Consider the following 20,880-nt stretch of genomic DNA (forward strand, 5'->3'; position numbering starts at 1 on the left):
CCCGTGCGACCATGCCAACTCTGAACTGTGAATATTTTCAGGGCGCCACAACTCGCCCATTGCATTACAACATCTGAAAGATATCTCTTCAGATATCGCTCCATTCGCGTAACAGCCACTAGTGGCTCCACTGTAAGGATACAAATCAGGTTTGCTTCAAATAGACGCTGTAACGGTCGTTAACTTTACTTTCGAGATTGGATGTGATACACTGACGTTAGTAGAAAATGCCTTTCAGGCGATGAAGACGAACTGAGTTTGAGGGAACACATGTAGTAGGGCTACAAGAAAACTGATATTCCTTTTGTGATTTGCAGAAAAACTTAAAAGGAATGCGACCACTGTCCATTATTGCTGGTAGAGGTGGTCATGGGCATCTATAGTCACAAGACCATGCTTCGCACCACCATGTAGCGCTACCGAGAAGATGTACAGCTTTGCTGCATGGTAGTGCATGAGCAGCAGGAGTTGGAGCAGCTGTTGGCACCAGCGACACGAGGATCTGGCCCAAATTGATTACTTAGAGCTTTAGCGTGTGTTCCACTCATGCCAAACCATCGCCATCTGCAACTTCAGTGGTGTCAAGGGAGAGCTCATGGGGGGGGGGGGGTTGGGGTGGGCAGTAGTTAAGTTCCCTGAACAAATGTTCCTACCCTGGTGCCATGGTGGATGAGAGGTCAGTTGAGGGCCGGCGACGAGCCTGTCTGCGAGCTAGACACACTGGACCAAAACCTGAGGTTTTCATTTAGGGTTAAACTTAGTATGATGGCAGTACGACTGCCCCACGTAGCCTGACATCAGATTTGTACATCAGTCTGAAGATTCTACCTGTTGACTACCATTCCCGAACAGCACTATAGAGGGAGATTACAAACAGAACAATGCTCGGCCACATGCCGCTGTTGTAACCCAACATAATCTACATAGTATAGATACATTGCCTTGCCCTGGGCGATCACCAGATCTATCTTCTATTGATCAAATACTGGAAATCATCCGAAGACAGAGCCCCCCAGGGGGTCCACAACTCTTTTGTGGATACGTGTGTAGCGAGCACGGGATCCCGAACTAATGTGGCCCTCCTTCCTTTCCGGGCTGCATACCTTCCTCTTCCGCATCCTTCCCTCTGCCCCATCTTCGCCCTTCCTCCCCTCACCTCTGGTTCTTCCCTTCCCTTTCTCCCCCTCTGGGAGTATGGTTTGTGCCTACGCCCAGAGACGGACGCTCGTAAATCTACCGCATTCTTCGGTTCCTCTGCTTGTATGTCTTCATCCTTCCTTTGTCCTTATCTATTCCTTACCCTTTTCTCCGCTGCGGCGTTTGAGACCTCTCCTCTTCCCTTTCTCCTTCTTTGTTTTTCCCTTTCTCTCTCATCCTCCCTGTGCGTGTCTGAAGGCCGACCCACGCATTTCCATGCATAGCCGGTGACAGGGTAACGCGTAATTCCCCGCCCTGGGTAGACAGGTAGGACACGTACGTACCCCCTGGTAACGGCCAGGCCCAGGGAGGGGTGATTACCCGAGCTGATACCTTCCGAAAGTGCCGATTGGTCCCTCCGTCCGTTTGTCGGGAGGTGTGACCTGAGGTGTGAACAATCACCTAAGGCCGGAGTGCCCTCAGAGAGGACCCCCACAAGGGAGGAGCACGCAATCGGAAACGCCGGTAATAATGGGGATTCTTCCGAAATGGTTTCCTCACCTTCCACTATGTCTGCTCACAAGCGTAAGTTCACTGAGTCTCAGCCACAGACAGTTCTTCTATCGTTGCCACAGTTCCTTATTCTTTCTCGGTTTGATGGTCACGACTTCTCCATGGTCAACCCTTTCATTATTCAGAAAGGTGTCGACGCAATTGCAGGTCCTGTAAAGTCTTGTTCCAGATTACGGAATGGCACCCTGTTGTTAGAAACACACAGTGCCCTCCAGGCACAAAAATTGCTGTGTACATCACTACTACATACCTTCCCTGTCCGGGTGGAACCGCACCGTACTTTAAATTCCTCGCGTGGAGTCGTTTATACACGCTCCCTCAATGGATTGTCTGACGAAGAAATTCAGCACTACCTGTCTGACCAGGGCGTAACGGCTGTTCATCGGGTTAAGAAAAGGGTTGACACGAACATCATTCCAACCCGCACTGTCTTCTTGACATTTGACAAAGTTCAACTCCCATCGAAAATCAAAGCAGGCTATGCGATAATTTCCGTTCGCCCTTACGTCCCAAACCCTACGCGTTGCTACCGGTGTCAGCGGTTCAATCACACCAGCCAGTCCCGTTCCAATCCGGCCAAATGTGTTAAGTGTGGCAAGGATGCCCATGAGGGTGCTTGTCCACCTCCATCCCCTCGCTGCATCAACAGTTTAGGTGACCACGCTGCTTCCTCTCGAGATTGCCCCGTTTTTAAGGACGAAAAGCTGATCCAGGAAATTAGAGTGAAGGAAAAGGTGTAGACCTTTGCTGCTCGAAAATAATTCGCCAGTCGACAGCCCACAGTGCCTCAGACAGGAAAATACAGCACTGTCCTTGCTTCTCCTCGGCCAACAAAGGAGGCGGCCACGCAGACTTGCGGCCTCACCTTTAGTACCACGGTCGTCAGATCGGCCAGCGCAAAGATCGCCCGTTCCACTTTTGCCTGCCCACTCTCTGGCTCACCCTTCGTTGGGATCTGCTAAATCTCGAGCCCAAAAGTCAGACACCAAGACTTCGAAAAAAGAGCATACTCGTGAAGAGTTTTTACGTACGGCAACTTCCCAACCATCGGTTCCTCCTTCATCTAAACATCATACTTCCAAGAAGGCTACAAAGAAACCCAGTTCCTCTCCTTCTCCGCCAAGGCGTGTCCCATCTACAGCACTACCTAGCGGAAGTCGCCCTCGGCCGTCTTCTGTGACGCAGAGGCGCACTGCTGGCGGCCGATCAACCGGCCGATCGCTGGTGGCAGGAGCTGCTCCTGACCAACCTATGGATCAGGATCTTCTGCCTTCGGCTGAATGCCATTCCATGTTGCCGGTCGCAAGCTCTGAGCAGTCGTTGAGTTGACAGCGACCTTGGTCACATTCCTCCAATTTCTGTTCACACTATGTCCATCATCCACTGGAATATCCGCGGTATTCGAGCCAATCGGGATGAATTGTCGATCCTCTTGAGATCCAACTCGCCAGTCATCATCTGTCTTCAGGAAACAAAGCTGCGTCCCCATGACCGCTTTGTTCTCCCTCATTTTCAGTCTGTCCGATATGATCTCCCCTCTGTTGAAGGCACTCCAGCCCACGGAGGACTCGCGATTCATCTCCATGACTCCATTATCAGTCAATCCCCTTATTCACTTCCTTCCAAGCGGTTGCTGTCCATCTTTCCCTTTCTGGATATACCTTTTCTCTTTGTACTGTATACATTCCATCGTCCACACAAATGGCACGAGCTGATCTCCTTCATCTACTTGGTCAGCTTCCACCCCCCCTATTTGCTGATTGGGGACTTCAATGCCCACCACCCGCTTTGGGGATGTCCACATCCTTGTCCACGTGGCTCACTATTGCTAGACGTCTTCCACCAAGCGGATCTACTTTGCCTCAACACTGGGGTCCCTACATTTTTGTCTGCCTCCACGACAAATTTATCTCATTTGGACCTTGCGGTCGGTACTGTTCCGCTAGCTCGGCGCTTCGAATGGTTCGCCCTTGATGATACACACTCGAGTGACAACTTTCCATGTGTCCTTAGACTGCAGCCTCAACTGCCATATATGCGCCTGCGACACTGGAAGTTTGCCCAAACTGATTGGACACTTTTTTCGTCTCTACCAACATTCGAAGACCGTCACTTTCCCAGCTGCGACGATGAGGTCACACACATTACCGACGTTATTCTTAGAGCTGCGGAACGTTCAATACCACGCACCTCGAATTGCCGCGGCGCCCCCCAGTTCCTTGGTGGAGCGAGGCATGCCGTGACGCAATACGTGAGCGGCGACGTGCTCTCCGCGTTTTCCGCCACCATCCAACTTTGGCCAACTGTATCCGCTATAAGCAGTTCCGAGCGCGATGCCGTCGTGTCATCCGCGATAGCAAGAAGGCAAGCTGCAAATTCTTTATTAGCTCATTTAACACCTTCACTCCCTCCTCGGAAGTTTGGAATCGGCTTCGACGGTTCTCAGCCGCGCCTAGTTTCTCCCTGGTCTCTGGGCTCACTGTTGCGCATGACACATAATTGACCCTGTCGCAATTTCTAACTCGTTGGGTCAGCACTTTGCTGAGATTTCGAGCACATCAAATTACCCGCCAGCGTTTCTCCCGAAGAAACGTGCAGCGGAAGTGCGACCTATTGCTTTCTCCTCTCAAAATCGCGAAAGCTACAATACTGTTTTCTCCATGCGGGAACTCCAACATGCACTTTCTTCTTCTCGCTCCTCCGTCCCAGGACCGGTTGGTATCCACGTCCAAATGTTGCTGCATTTATCAACCCATAGTCTGCGTTACCTCCTTCGCCTTTATAATCTAATTTGGACAGACAGTACTTTTCCCAGACAATGGCGGGAAGCTATCGTCGTTCCTGTTACGAAACCTGGAAAGGACAAACATCTCCCCTCTAGCTATCGCCCCATTTCTCTCACGAGTAGTGTTTGTAAGGTTTTGGAGCGTATGGTGAATTACCGTTTAGCGTGGTGGCTGGAATCCCGCAGTCTTTTAACACCTGCCAAACGCGGATTCCGAAAGCATCGTTCTGCAGTTGACCATCTTGTTGCTCTCTCTACTTATATCATGAACAATTTTCTCCGGAAACGCCAAACAGTAGCAATATTTTTTGATTTGGAGAGAGCATACGATACCTGTTGGAGGACAAGCATCCTCCGCACACTGTTCTCTTGGGGCTTTCGAGGTCGGCTACCCCTTTTTCTTCGCGAATTTATGGCAGAGCGCACATTTAGGGTGCGGGTGAACACTACTCTCTCCCGTACTTTCTCCCAAGAAAACGGGGTACCCCAGGGCTCCGTGGTGAGTATTGTACTGTTTGCCATTGCCATCAATCCAATTATGGATTGTCTCGTTCCTGATGTCTCGGGCTCCCTCTTTGTGGACGATTTTGCGATCTACTACAGCTCTCAACGGACCAGCCTTCTTGAACGACGTCTTCAAGGATGTCTCGATCGCCTCCACTCATGGAGCATCGAAACCGGCTGCCGTTTTTCTCCCAGTAAGACCGTTTGTATTAATTTTTGGCGACGTAAGGAGTTTCTTCCGCCCTCCTTGCATCTAGGTCCTGTCAACCTTCCGTTTTCAAACGTCGCTAAATTCTTGGGTCTTATGTTTGACAGAAAACTGTGCTGGTCCTCCCACGTTGCCTATCTTTCGGCACGCTGTCTGCGATCCCTTAACACCCTCCGTGTCCTGAATGGTACCTCCCGGGGAGCGGACCGAGTGGTCCTTCTCCGCCTCTATCGCGCCTTAGTGCGCTCGAAATTGGACTATGGAAGCATAGTCTACTCCTCCGCTCGGCCGTCTATTCTTCGGCGTCGCGACTCTATCCACCACCGTGGATCACGTTTAGTGTTTGGAGCTTTTTACACCAGCCCTGTGGAAAGCCTTTATGCCGAGACTGCTGAGCCTCCGCTGTCCAATCGGCGACCTGTCCTGAGTCGTTATGCTAGCCATCTGTCTTCCATGCCTGCTAATACAGCCCATGACCTTTTTTCGACTCCCCCTTTGATGTAGTGTATGCAGGCCGCCCCTCTTCCCTACTACCCCCGGGAGTCCGCTTCCGTCAACTGCTCCATTCTCTTTCCTTCCGCTTTCCTAAAACCTTCTTGACAACTTGGGGTACAGCACCGCTTTGGCTCCGTCCCCGGATCTGCCTGCTCCGTGACCTTTGTCGATTTCCCAAGGATGGTACCCCTTCACTTGTTTATCGTCGGGCATTTGCTGCTCTATGTGCACAAATGACGGACGCCACATTTATTTACACCGACGGCTCGAAAACATCGTTAGGTGTAGGGAGTGCCTATATTGTTGGCGACACCCCAAATAACTTTCGGCTTCCCGACCAGTGTTCGGTTTATACTGCGGAGCTTTACGCTGTTCTCCAGGCTGTCCACTACATCCGCCGCCATCAGCGGATACAGTACGTTATCTGCTGATTCTCTCAGCTCTCTCCTCAGTCTCCAAGCTTTTTACCCTGTGCACCCTCTGGTCCACCGGATTCAGGACTGTCTGCGCTTGCTCCACCTGGGGGGCGTTTCGGTGGCGTTCCTCTGGCTCCCGGGACACGCTGGTATCTGTCGGAATGATATAGTGGGAATGATATAGCGGCCAAGGCTGCAGTCTCTCTTCTTCGGCCAGCTATTCAGTCGATTCCCTTCACCGATCTACGGAGCGTTTTATGTCGTCGAGTTGTTCTTTTATTGGTCGACACTTCCCCATAATAAATTGCGGGACGTGAAAGCTCTTCCTTGTGCTTGGAGCTCTTCCTCCCGAACGCGTCGTCGGGAGGAGGTAATTTTAACTAGACTCCGGATAGGGCACTGTCTTTTTAGCCATCGTCATCTTTTAAGCGGCGATCCTCCCCCACTCTGTCCCAACTGCTCTCAGCTGTGGACGGTAAGACACCTTTTGAGTGCCCCTATTTTACTCCGTTACGCACCCGTCTCCAGCTGTCGGCTGATATATCGTCAATTTTAGCAGATGACACGCGCTCGGCCGATCGCGTTCTCTAGTTTATTAGTGACAGTGAAATGACGTCAGTCATTTGAAGCTTTTTTTGGGGACCACCAACCCCTTTCTGTAGTGAGATTTTTAAGCCTACCTTCTGCTTTTAGTTTCTCCAATTTTTTGAGTTTCGTTCCCATTTCTGCTGTTTTCCATTTTCGGTTTCTATTGTTTCCTAAGTCACGGACCGGGCGCTAATTACCGTAGCAGTTTCGCGCCCTAAAACCAAAACAAACAAAAATCCGAAGGCAGAGAGTCATCCACAACCAGCGTTAACATTACCTGTATTAACTAGGTGCAACAGGCGTAGAACTCTGTCGTACACACTGGCTTTAGTCACGTGTGAAACACACTGCATGCACGTTTGCATGCTTAGATTCAACATCCTGGCAGTTACACGGGTTTTCAATGTAACAGCATTATCGTTTGCAATGGCTTATTTCGAGCTAACGTTAACCTGTGATTCGCAATGTTAGTCACTTAAATTCGTCACCTAGACAAATGTATTCCTGAAATTTCATTACTGTAGTTTTTGGTGTTAGGTTTCTTTTACGTCAGTGTGTGTGTGTGTCGATTGCATCTTGTGCAGGACGTCAGTATCATTCAAGAACAGGGATTAGCAAGGGAGATCGTGGCGGTTTGCAGATATTACGTATGGTCACTTCTCCAATTCCTAATCAGATTTGACGAATATAGTTCATGGAATCGGATAGCAAGTGAGCATTCACGGTGTTACTCAGAACACGTGACTGCTCCGTAGACATTGTGAAACGTTGCTCTGACAATATCGTATTCCAGTATTTAGGACTAGAATGTAGAAGATGGGCTTAAACAGCACCTCCAGTAAGCTTTGGCATTTGGTTCTGGTAATGCTCTCAATGTTCAGTTGACATATTTTAATATGATCCCGCTTTTGCAGATGGTTGACCCTGGAAAAGAGCTTCTGATGTGCTGAGTCCTTACCCTTAATCTACAGTCGCTGTGCACAGTGATTCCTTATGGAATCAAAGTTGGTTACTTCTCATGTATCTGAAAAGATTCTCTAGCAGTCAGTTCCGTTGCTTTCTTAGCAGCACCCAAGCATCTGTAGGGCAAGTATAGGTTGTCACCTACTGGTGTGAAGGTACATCGATCCCTGAAATACTTAAAGAAAGATATAGCTCAACAGTTTAACAATTGACGGTTACCTTCGGTAAGCTGTCTACTCGAATGTTGCTCAAAAGAATGGAATGAGTCATTTAAGAGAAACTGGTGGGCATTTGATTTGAAGAGATTTAATATTCATGCATTTTACACGCTAATGGGAAGAAGTTAGTAAAATTCTACAGCAGCATACTTAACGTCTCTCTACAGCAGGGACCGATTACGTTAAAAAAGTCATATTTTTCTCACACGGAAGTAGTCGCGTCCAAAGGGTATGGTGACCGTGACGACAGATGAGAGTGAAAAAAGGTTAACAGAACCGCCGGTAAATATTCTCAGCTTTCTCAATTTGAAACGGGACATTCTTCGACTGCATCTACATATGACCCCGATCATTCTAATAAGCAATGAGCAAGAGAGAGACTCCCTCAGAGGATAATTCCGTGTGACGGTGAGTACCCAGAAGCCAAAAAGTCAGCCTTTGTGACTGTTTCGTATCTAATACGACAGGTGCTGAACCAAATCTGTTTTTAGACTGGGACGTTCCCTGTGTAGTTTTCAGTCTGTGAAAGCCCAGGAATATTGTGCTCGTTATTGTCACTGAGAATTTCTTTGGCTCTGTGACGTGATCTAAATTGCGTTAAATTAGTTGCTTAGGCGCGCAGGAAGGGAGGTACCAGCATACCAATTAATAACTTTCTATAAAATGCTATTACTGACTGTAGACGGGTGACACTAGTATTAAAACAGAACAAACATCAGAAAAGGCAAATTTACACTCTGCCCCCATTCACTACTGCTGGTAGATAGGCATAAATCAAAGATGTTGAAGGATATAGCACAGAAAGTACATAGATATTACTAGACTAACTCGGTTCATGACACCCAGCGCCAGGTGCACTTTGCCTGTATGTCTTCTAGGAGCAACAAAATTGTAAAGACTCAATTTTAAAAACATAATAATGTTGGAAACCAAATGACTCATAATCTGCTCATTAAGAGGATCTTAGTATTTGGTCTACAATACTTGTTTCACTGTATGAAACCTGCGACCTATGTACGTTTCTCCAGGAAGCATAGCTCACGACGCGCAAATTAGTCAGACGTACTCAATGTTACGTAGTGAGGATATTCAATGTTAGTTGGGCTTAGCTTGATTACAAAAACGCTTTACAATTTTTTTGCTTACACCCCTAATGTCAGATATTTAACGCACTGGAACAGCTTAAACTTCAGATTGCTTTACAAGTGAGTTCAAAACATGGGAGTTTGATTGCATAAGGAATCAGAGGTTTACTATTAGATTTCTAATTGCTATCAATGCTTCTGATGACTGAGGTTTTTCATGTTCTATATTTGGTCTCATATAATATTATCAACATATGCTCGATGTAAGACTTCTTCTCCCATGAGAACTACATTAATTTAAGTGAAACAAAATGCTATACGGTAATTGTGCACATCGTTATCCCGGATAGAGCAACGAAACTTGCTCATTACGATTATAGTGATAGTCGTAAACAGGTTTGTATTTAGTTTCTTTGTGCTAATGTGACAGCGCTACTAAATATGTACTTTTTGTAACTACTTACGCCATTCAGTGTATCTAGCTGCTTTAGCGCTTACGTACCCTGCTTCACTTCTAACAGGCAGAGAACTGTGCTGTTAGGTGAGTTGTACCAATAGGTCGGCTGTTCATATTCATTCGTTCAGTGCTGCAACAGCTTCATGCACTGCTTGGCGCAAATAGTAAGTTATTTACCACTTTCCATTGTAAACAGGCAATGTACTATACCGTTTCCTTTCATGCTAATAAGTCAGAACTAAATATTTAATTCATTGTAACCACTTATACTGTACAATGCATGTAGCTATTACAACGCTAAATACGCAGTTCGTAGTCAAGAACTGGTAGACTGTTTCATTGTACTTACGTCGGCACAAAGTGTGTAATTTCGAACAGCAAGGAAATGTACTGCTCGAATTAAGTTCTGCGCTTAAAGTTCAGAACCAAGCTTATTTTAATTGTGACTCATCTTTCTACATGCTACATTAGTACAAACCACCAATTAAAACTGTCGCTATGTAGCGTCATACTTGCATGTGCAGCGTCATCTGGCGTCATACATTGTACAGTCAGCAATATTAATAATAATGCTATGTTTTGCTGATTTTTAACATTTGTAGAAACATTACTGTTCTTGCACATTGCGTTGTATTTCCCTTGGTTTAATGCTTTTTGTAAGTCGTACGTGATTTCATACTATGGTTCTGCATGCGCAACATTTGTATCCTCACCTAATGATCAGCAATTTTATGTCCGTTACCATTAAAACATGTAAATACTACGTCCAGTTGTGCTGGTAACCATGTCTACTAGTTGCATGCAGTTTCCTGGCACATGTCCTCTTCAGCTTTGCAGTGCTTTCATAGTATGCCGATATTGGTTCTATAACTCATTTTTATGTCGTGAGTAATTGATTTAATTAAAACAAGTCTGATGACGAACGCCTCATTGCATTCAGTCAGTGACATTTTCAGTGAGCAATACAGCAATGTGCAGACTCAATAAAATTGATATTTGCAGCACTCCCTGCTACCATATAGCTGACCTTCCAGTGATACCATACGGATAGAAAAATTTATAGGGGCAAACTCAACAAATTTACTGTAACCATGCTTTTTTATGCCCTTTCATTATCTGTCGATTTTATTATGTACTGTATAAATCTTGCGTTTTTAAGCAATCCTCATCTCAGGACGGTCAAAGTAGGTAATTGTTTTTAGTTAAGTGCATTAGAGTATGAGCAGTTTGCTATTAATAATGGTAATTGTGTTCTAGGTGTAATCTGAACTGTGTATGTAGATAAATTAGCATGTTACTAGTCATGTGCATTTGAACTCCCCCATTTGTCACTCTGTTCCAGAATTTTAATCAGAAATTTATTGGCTTTGTATACGCTGAAGCGCCAAAGAAAGTGGTACCTATTCAAATACAGAGATGTAAACAGGCAGAATACGGCGCTCCGGTCGGCAACGCCTGTATAACAAAAAGTTCCTGGCGCGGCTGTTCGATCGGTCAGTGCTGCTACGATGGCAGGTTGTCAAGATTTGAGTCTGAACTTGGTGTTACAGTCGCCGCACGAGCGATGGGACACAGCACCTCTGAGGTAGCGATGAAGTCCGGATTTTCACGTATGACCATTTCAAGAGTGTACCTAGAATATCAGCAGTCCGGTAAAACATCAAATCTTTGACATCATGTGGCCGGAAACAGATCTTACAAGAACGGTGCCAATGGCAAGAAAATGGTTCAACGTGACAGAAATGCAACCCTTCAGCAAACTGCTGCTGATACCAATGCTGGGCCATAGTGTCAGCGTGTGAACAATTCAACGCAACAAGGGACACTGGACGGTTGACGAGAAACACGTTGTCTGGCTGGATGAGTCTCGTTTCAAATTGCATCGAGCGAATGGACGTGTGGAGACAACCTCATGAATCCATGGACCCTGCACGACAGCAGGGGACTGTTACAGCTGGTGGAGGTTCTGTGATGGTATGGGGCATGTGCAGCTATAGTGACATGGGACCTCTGATACGTCTACATACGATTGAAAAGTGGCCCATTTGTAGCCTTCCTGATAAATCGCCTGCATCTATTCATGTCCTTTCTGCATTCTGACAGACTTCAGCAATTCTACCAGGATAATACAACAACCAACACGTCCAGAATGGTAACAGTGGCTCCAGGGACGGTCTTCAGAGTTCATACTGCCGCTGACTAAAAGACTTCCCAGACATCAACCTTATTGAGCATATCTGGGATGCCTTGCAACGTGCTTTTCAGAAGAGATCCCCGCCCTTTCGTACTACCACGGATTTATGGACAGCCCTGCAGGATTCATGGTGTCACTTTCCTCCAGCACGCCTCCAGCACGACTTCAGGCATTAGTGGAGTCCACGCCACGTCCTGTTGCGGCACTCTGTCGTGCTCGCAGGGGCCCTATTCGATAGTTGGAAAGTGTACCAGTTTCTTTGGCCTTCAGTGTATTTCGTTCTGTTTAGGTTCAGTTGCGGATAGGTTAGTTTAGTCATTGTGCATAAGGAATAATCACAAGCAATCGCAGCATTACTATGCGTGCTGGTTGACTACTGCTATTGACCTCCCCTGCCCCCCCTATTGTCTAAAGTGCAGTACTACTCTCATAGGTATGAGACTACATCTGGAAGCTCTCATGTTGTCTTGCAATTAGTTGGCATACATATGCTTAAGATTCTTAAGTTTTTTTATACTCACTTACTGAAATGAAATGTCTTGGCAATAGTAGATACATCAGAAATATTGGATACATAAAATATTACTATATTCTTTAACATGACTTCATTGTACTGTGTTTTAGTATGTTCAATTTAATGATCAAGCGCATTACATTTTATTTTTGTGCCCTTCACTTACCTCTGGGTTTGTGCATGGCTCCTATGTTCATGAAGAATGTGCACTTCGAACATACAGTTCACTTTGGGAGTGGAGTGAAGATTAATTTCATAATCCCTTTATTGAACGTAATCAATTTAATTTTATACATTAATACGATCTTAAGTCATAATACTTGGCAGAAATAGTTCCATATTGCTATGCACATGTATACTCTCCATTTGTCCTGACAATGTATAACTTCAGAACTGCAAACTTATGATCACTTTTATATAAATTTTTATTGTAACAGTTTTTCTTCGTATATGTAGAAATGTAGGATATCTGATGTGATAAATATTTTTTGATAAGTATGTGAAGATGACAACGTAATCCCATTGGATCTTAAATTCCTTCTACTGTTATATTGGGTTTCTTTCACTTATGGTGTTTGTATACTACTGTGAGTGTGATCAGTGAATAAACTAGTAATAAGTGATTAGAAGACAGCATTGTAACGGACATTTCAAAGCCAATACTTGATTTTGTACTGATCGCCAGTATATGCAAATGTCGGTGTTTGAAGATAAAACACGTTACTGCTTAGAGATAGCTATAAAAGTAATTTTTTCTAACCTTCGATCTTTATGTAACCTCACCAATACCACATGAGGGTCCTACTCATTGCAGTATCTCACTTCCTCTTACTTTTTAACCTTTCCCAGCCTACCTCTTCTACTTGAGGAACGAACTGCTAGTTACAGAATCCATGGTTTTCTTAATTGTAGTTAATGATACCTGTTATGTTATCATTGTCTTTTTATGAATTTTTGTGTGTTCATATTATCAGTGCAGAGAACTCTCTGAAATATTTGCAATCAAAGAGTTCATCGTAACTGAAATTTGTATTACAAGTAGTCAATTGAAATTCCTGTCTCTGAAAGTAAACTGTAATATTACGTGAAAAGTTGCTGAGATTTTTAAATTAGTGTTATTTCTCACAAGCACTGTAATAAAGCCTGTTACAAAAATCCTCCACTTACTAGAAATGGTAAATGGTAGATACAGAAGCTGGTTTACAGTTGAACTGTTACGAATATTTTACTTTGTATGACCAGATCAAACAACTTGCATAGCCATTTCAACTATAACTGAGATTAAGAGAATTGTAACTCAGGAAATTATTTTTGGGTAAGGTGTAAACTCAATTTAGCTCTCGTTGTGTAACGATCACAAACTTTCAATGTCAAATAGATCAGCAGCATTACTAAATAAGTAACTTCTACAATATACAGTGTGCAGATGCATCTTTTAAGTTACCTTCTGTTAATCACCATTACTTTATAAGCAGTATTACAGAAGCGCAGTCAGACTAGAAATATTGCTTTAAAATAATTGACAACCTTAGGACATCAACGTTCCTTTCATGCAAATGGTCTTGCTGGTCACTGTTCACGAAGTCTGACTTTACTTCCACTTACTTCACGATCTTCTGTTTCCTTTTCTGTCGGCCTCTCTTGGTCAACTCTTGTTCTTTTCGACCCCAATGGTATTAGGTTGCGAGGCCAGAGGGTGTCTTTCATTTTCACTATTGCCTTCAATTGGGGAAGGGGAGGGGGGGGGGGGCGGCGGCGGCGGCCTCAGGACATGGTTAGAGAGGAAGCCAACGTTCCTGGGAGCGATCCCATCAGAGAAAGCCTGGCCCTCCAAGCTGGGTGTTATGCGATAAAGTTGGTAAACGATCCATGTAAGTGTTCATAGTCCAACGCCTGAAAATAATATTTGGATGTGAAGACTAAGCAAGAGACAGAACAAGCCATACTAGATGTGTAAACAGAACAGTAGGGTCAGCATGATCACTCACAATATCCCTAGTTCGTGAATAAAATGTGAATCACAGATGGAGAAGTTACTCTGCATCAGTAGTGAAGTAAATGGGATCGAAAAGGAAGCCTTAAACATAAAGAAGGTTGCTTCTCGGGATGTAAACCATGTCAAATGTTAACTGTTGCTGATCTTGGAGGTGTGATCACCAGTAGAAATATTGGAGCATATTGGAATCACACAATCAAAAGTTCCTGGAGTTGCTACAGGGACAATCCTGGATAGGTCCACAGCGCTGAAGTGACCTTGATGGCTAGTGAACAAATGAAAGTGAGACAGAGAAGACTGATATTTCAAAACTCCAGTGATATTATGTACCATGCCGTAGACCGCTGACAAGCAAAGTAATTTTGTGGTTGCCAGTTGCGAAGAGAAGACAATGTGAAGACGGGGATAGAACGCTGTGGTAGAGCATTGCTGTATCAGATACTGGTGTACTTCCTCCCAAAACAGTGTCTGCAGCACACAGCCCGCCAGATGGCACCATATTCCAAGTTCCGTGTCTGACCTCACGGACGTCTGCACTGATTCTCATCATTTGTATGTTGGTGGCTATAACTGGAAGAGTTGTGATCACTTGTCATTGAAGAAGATCGTTCCGCAGATCAGTCAGCAGGAATAAGAGAAGAGGTAAAGCCAGAACTTCCCCATGCTGTCGTTCACTTGACGAAGATGATGGTGGCGTCCGCTAAATGCAGTCCTTCCAGCCACTTCACTATCGCTACTGCCTGACCTGAAAGCACCCAGCTCATAAGACATACAGTGGAAGATGCAAGTTGCTGGCCAGCACCTCAGAAGTGGAAATCCGTTCCCGACGACTTACGAGCCTTTCAGCGAGACATTCCAGAGTTGGCTCTGGAGGGACAGTGATAGTTTAAAGGCCAGTGGCTCCGAAGTTAGCGACATCTCCCCCCCCCCCCCCTCCCCCAAATCACTCCCCTCCCATATCTTACGTACTTCATACTGTTGTTTACTGCTTCTGTACCTAAATCAGTTACATAAAATAGCAATTAAATTTTCGTGTTGAATATATATGTAAACTGAAATCACGTGTCGGATCTCCTAGTAATAGATTATTTCCTTAAGTTTGTTAATTATGTAAATGAAAATCAGTCAAGTCATTACATCACGTGACTGTAATATGGCTAAATGTGAAAATGTGACTAATATAGTTCTGTCATTAACACGTCAAATAGATTAAATTCATAAGTGCAAATGTATCTCACCATTCTAGAAGACGAAAGTTGTGTCGTCAGACGTAGGTAATAAGTTAGAATGGTCGAAAGAGGAGAGAAGTGGTGTAGTGTAAGTATCCTATTAGAGGGTGTTCTTCACCTAGAAATGTGTCGGTAGTCTAAAAAATCCAAGCAGATGAAACGCCCGTTGTATCCATAGTCGTTGAGATGGAGCTGTAGCTCCGAAACACATTGGGCGGATAGTAGAAAATAAGGATTTTTTCCTGTCTGTACTGAAAGTTGTCACTGATGTTACGTGATTTCCGTAAAATTCTGTTCACAACAAATAAGTTAATTGTAAATTGATATTATGCATGCGTTGTTACCAATGCAGTAACATGACTATTCAAAATATCGACGTGATGTTTCCATATATCTCTAATTTATTTGAGAAAATGCTGTGCCTGAACGTGGAAGGGTTCTAAATGTACCAGTAAACCTCTGAGCCTTAAAGACTCGAACTCTCATGTACAAAACAGCTTCAGTCGTCTGATTACTTTATAAATTAGTTACTGTTATAATAATTGTATGTCAAATTTAGTTTCAAACCTTTCATAAACTTTCCAAACGAACTTCATGTTCATAAGCGAGAAAATCACTGGGTGTTCCCATCCTCACATACTCGATGAGTTGTCAAGATACTTCCGTGCTGTCAGTTACGCTGCCTGTCACACAGTTTGTAACCGTAAAACTTAGTTTTGTTGTTAAACTTCTAACATGATATTATGCATCGTAATGTGCAGATCATGATAGCATTGTATATATTAAGTCAATTACGTGAAGTAATGCAACTCAAATTTGTTTCTCCTGGAAGCAGCTAGATTCTTAATGCAAAATCGACCAGGTCATCGGACTGTAGTAATATTTATATTGAATGGAAAGTCTGTCAGTAGTTGGATTAAAATAATCCTCCCATTTACCACTAGTAAAAAAACTCCAGCTGTGTAGTTGAGCACAAATGTTGTTGACGTAGCTAAGCAGCAACCTCTCGTAGCTAGAGGAGGTTGTAAAGCCACTTCCTACAATGGGGTGTATCTGACACCGGGACCACAGTGCCATCGTGTGTAATCAACACACGTCAAATAATGGTCTTACACTTCCTGCTGTGGGTTCGTCATCTGAGCACCCCATCTCAGATGTTTTGCGATTTCCAGTATTTTCTTACTTTCAGTGATTGTCCATATTTAGCTTTCAAATCATTCTGTACAAACCTTCAAATTCTGCTTTCCCTGATGTGTATCATCCCTAAAATATGTGGAAGGCTACCCGAGGTAAATGATAAATGAGGTTTTGTGCAAAGTTTGTAATATTGATCAAACTGAAATTTCCTTAGTGCAAGAAACTGTTACCACTTTCAGTAAATAATAAAGGTGTATCATTCTTAGCAGCCGATGAGGCTGTTGCAATGTAGTGAGCATTCCATCAAAATTACTGGTAATCGGTTTGAAGTCCAGTTCAGGGTTGGTCATTAACTTCAGTTCTGAGTGCACATCTCGCAGCTTCTGATTAACTGAATATCGAGCTTCTGTGCTGGTGTCCCATTCTAGCTGCTGTATCGTGCTCGGAGGGATGTGGTTACTGCACAAAGTTGTTGGGCATTGTGATGTGTAACTTGGATATTCGTGGTCTGTTACGGGGTCTTTGAAAGTACAGTGACGTAGCTGGAAAGCGATTACCCTGCGCATTTTAGGGTTAAAGATTTTCAAACCCAGTCATTCGTCAGGTCACTTTTGTCCTATAGCTTATGGACACATTTTGAAAACATGTAAGCCAAATTTCTTCCAATTTCTATTCGTCCTAGGGGCAATTAGGCCTAATTGTTATGTGGTATGCCGGCCGAAGTGGCCATGCGGTTAAAGGCGCTGCAGTCTGGAACCGCAAGACCGCTACGGTCGCAGGTTCGAATCCTGCCTCGGGCATGGATGTTTGTGATGTCCTTAGGTTAGTTAGGTTTAACTAGTTCTAAGTTCTAGGGGACTAATGACCTCAGCAGTTGAGTCCCATAGTGCTCAGAGCCATTTGAACCATTTGTTATGTGGTATAAAAGATTTAACATTATTTTGCGTGACTGTAGGTGTCTGACTAGGCACAATTATTTTAAATATGGAATGTCAGTTACTCTCAGTAGATAAATGATCTCATGTTTTACAGTAGTCAGTTTGTATGCTTTTGGCACTTGCTGGATGAGAACAGGAAAATTTTCTCAAAGTAAAATAAACGCAAAAAGAAATTAAGTAGGATGATCTTCAAAATCAGACCGAGCCAGGTGTGGGACGAGTTCACAGTAGAGAAGCGAAACTCAGAGATTAAAACGTGGGACATTGTATCGGAAACATGTTGCACACGCCAACGACCGCTTCGCGAAAGAACAGGCCTTCAGCAACTGTCGAGGGGACAAAACGCCGTCCGGCAGAACGCAGTAGCCGCTGTCCAGGGAAGGCGCGGCCAGGCCGCACTGCACGTCCAGAGCTCAGCTGCGGCGATACACGGCCCTGCAGGAACACCACTCCGGCCCTCGTTACACAGTGCCAACTTGGACCGAAGACAGTCCAGACTTCGTAGTATAGTAGGAAAGACACATCTGCTGCTAACCGCTGTCCGTTTCTACCTGCCCACAGCTCGGAGACACTCCTCGCTACTCCGTGAAAACGGCAAGCAGATGTCGCTTTTTGTTTTTTCGCTGTGGTGTTTGATCAGTGTCCTGACTGGGTTGCCGCAGCCCGCCACGATTTAATCTAGAGTATCACTTGCAACCCATGTCCTCTATTATTTGCTGGATGTATTTCATTCTGTCTTCCTCTACAGTTTTCGACCTCTACAGCTTTCTATAATACCACTAGTACCATGGAAGTCATTCCCTCTTACCAGATATCCTGTCATCTTGTCCCTTCTCCTTACCAATGTTTTCCACATATTCCTTTCCTCTCCGACTCTGCACAGAACCTCATTCCTTACCTTGTCAGTCAACCTAATTTTCAACATTGGTCTGTAGTTCATCTCAAATGCTTGGATTCTCTTCTGTTCCGGTTTCCCCCAGTCCATGTTTCACTACCATGCAATGCTGTACTCGAGACGTACATTCTCAGAAATTTCTTCTTCAAATTAACGCCGATATTTGATATTAGTAGATTTATCTTGGCCATGAATGCCCTTTTTGCCAGTGCTAGTCTGCTTTTGATGTCCTTGCTCAGTCCGTCAGTCGTTACTGTGCTGCCTACGTAGCATAATTCCTTAACTTCAGCTACTTCGTGACCATCGATCCTCATATTAAGTTTCTCCCTGTTTTTATTACTTGTAATTACCTTCGTCTTTCTTAGATTTACGCTCAATCCAAACTCCTCTCGTAGGAGCACAGCATTCACACCTAAATAAGATGCGTTGGTCTGCACAATGAAAGATTTCTGGAAAGCACACTGTAAGAAATGGGGTTAGCCAAAGCGGTCTTCACAGCATCATAGGCAGCCAGTTGCGATACTCCGCACCTGTCTTACGTAGGTCATTCAAGGGAATGGCTAATTGAGCAAAATGGGGCACGAACTTCCTTAAGAAAAATTGAGCATGCCTATAAAACCGAGCAATTATCTTCTTCTTCTGAGATGGAGAAAACACACACAAATATATAGACTGTCCTTGATCGAATTTGAACCTTTCAGCTGCCTTATGTGGTAGACTTACTTTAGACAGCTTAATTATGAGGCGACCAGCACGTAAACGAAGTAAGACCTACTCCAGATATTGGTGTTCGAAGAGAGCGCTGTAGACACCATCGTCCAGATAATCGTAAAGAGACTTAATTTCAGATCTCGCGAGATATTATCCAATAATCGGGAAACGACGGCTCCACCTGTGTGCAGGCCCAATAGAACTCTGTTAAACCGTTACAGTGGGAAGAATCTGATAAAATGCCTGGTTCAGACTGAAGACCGTAAAAATCTTTGTCTTCGTAAACCTGGTGATACAATGGCGTAAGTCGGTAACTGAACAGGTTGCAAAATAACCTTCACATTCAATTTCATATAAACGAGCAGGCGGTACCCAGACAACTCTTTCAGGACTAGAAACTTTGACGAGGACGAGGCAGGAAGAGATGCAGATGGTCTAATTACTCATTCCTCAAACACTTCGTCCACTATGTGTCGTAAGGCCTGCCTTGCACAGTGAAAGCAGATACGGGGATTGCCTAACTGGAACATAATTAGTCAGCCGTTTCTTGTAAAGGATGGTATTGGTGACGGACGATTTATTGACCAAGAAGTCGGGGAACTGAGTGAGAACTTCAAACAGCCACTCAGACTCCCCTCTGGATAAATGGCTCACGCCGAACCTCCCCACATCTACATTCTTATATCCAGTCACAACTTGACATGAACATGATCTGAGTTTGTCAGTACAAAATCTAAAGAAAAATGCTTTATCAGCTTCATCTATAACTAAGCCCGCTCGCTGGATCCAAACGCAGCCAATAACTAACTGCCTGAAAGATATCTAGTTACTAATACTTGAACTAGCAACGAAAAATCTTGTGCAGACAAATCACTTTACCGTAACCCATCAGGGATATCATCTGTCCGTTGACAGCACGATGTCCTTGTAAAGTGAGCTCCAAGCAGAACACGGGCGTGAAAGATTACGATACGACCGGTAGTTGTAATCTCACCCTCCCACACATCACCATTAGCTTCCATTCTTTGTACAATTTTGGAAAACAGTGAGATTACAGAAGAGCAATTTTTTTACTTACCTTGATTATCTCGTTGTTTTAGATAGCTGTCCTGTCTAAAACTTTCTTGCAGCTGAAAATTTCGATTTCTTAGGTTCGTTAAAAGAAAATAACTGAACAGTTTCCTTTTGCTATGAACATCCTTTTGATACCATTCTTCTAAATCACACACACTCCCATGTTAAACCAATAAATACATTGTCGCTTACAAGGTCAACAAAATGCATGTTTCCATCAGACATGCCGACCACTCCTTACATACTCTGCGGTACCCACAATATCCCAAAGACTTCATAAACGAAGAGTTGGCAAAACAAAAGAAGAATCACCACTAATATATCATTTCATTAATTAATCCAGACATCAATAATTAGTATTAGATTGTGCAATAAATGCGAATTTTAAGTATGCAACAAATTTTGTAATTTCAAATAATTTCCAAAAAAAGCCATTTTAACTGTTACTACCAATCGTGACAATCTTTTTTTATACATGTTACCCTGACATACAACATATACAAAATAAAATGAATTCTTGTAATGAGACAGCTGATACAGTTTTAGCCTATGAGAAATTTGAGATTATACATGGTATCGGTTATGTCTATAAATAAAAGTAATGTCTCAGGAGGAAGAATATTCATTATGTAGTGCAACGATAAGATATTACTGCCGGACTCCAGTAAGTTGTAGACTACACAAACAACCAAAGTACTTCAATAATGTGTGGCAACTCATCCAAGGTTAGCACATCCAATCCCTGCACCAAGGTACATATAGG

General features: G+C 44.0%; 1 protein-coding gene across 1 annotated transcript in view; it reads right to left on the bottom strand.

Moving 5' to 3' along the window:
- Positions 1–12,319, bottom strand: part of LOC126452317 (axoneme-associated protein mst101(2)-like) — a 44,528-nt gene extending 32,209 nt beyond the window's left edge. Inside the window, exon 1 of the mRNA XM_050091060.1 lies at positions 12,304–12,319. Coding sequence (XP_049947017.1) covers positions 12,304–12,319 — 16 coding nt within the window. The remainder of the gene's footprint in view (positions 1–12,303) is intronic.
- Between the last annotated feature and the right edge of the window lie 8,561 nt (positions 12,320–20,880).

This window comes from Schistocerca serialis, unplaced genomic scaffold (assembly GCF_023864345.2).
Source record: "Schistocerca serialis cubense isolate TAMUIC-IGC-003099 unplaced genomic scaffold, iqSchSeri2.2 HiC_scaffold_849, whole genome shotgun sequence".
In the NCBI taxonomy this organism is placed as follows: domain Eukaryota; kingdom Metazoa; phylum Arthropoda; class Insecta; order Orthoptera; family Acrididae; genus Schistocerca; species Schistocerca serialis.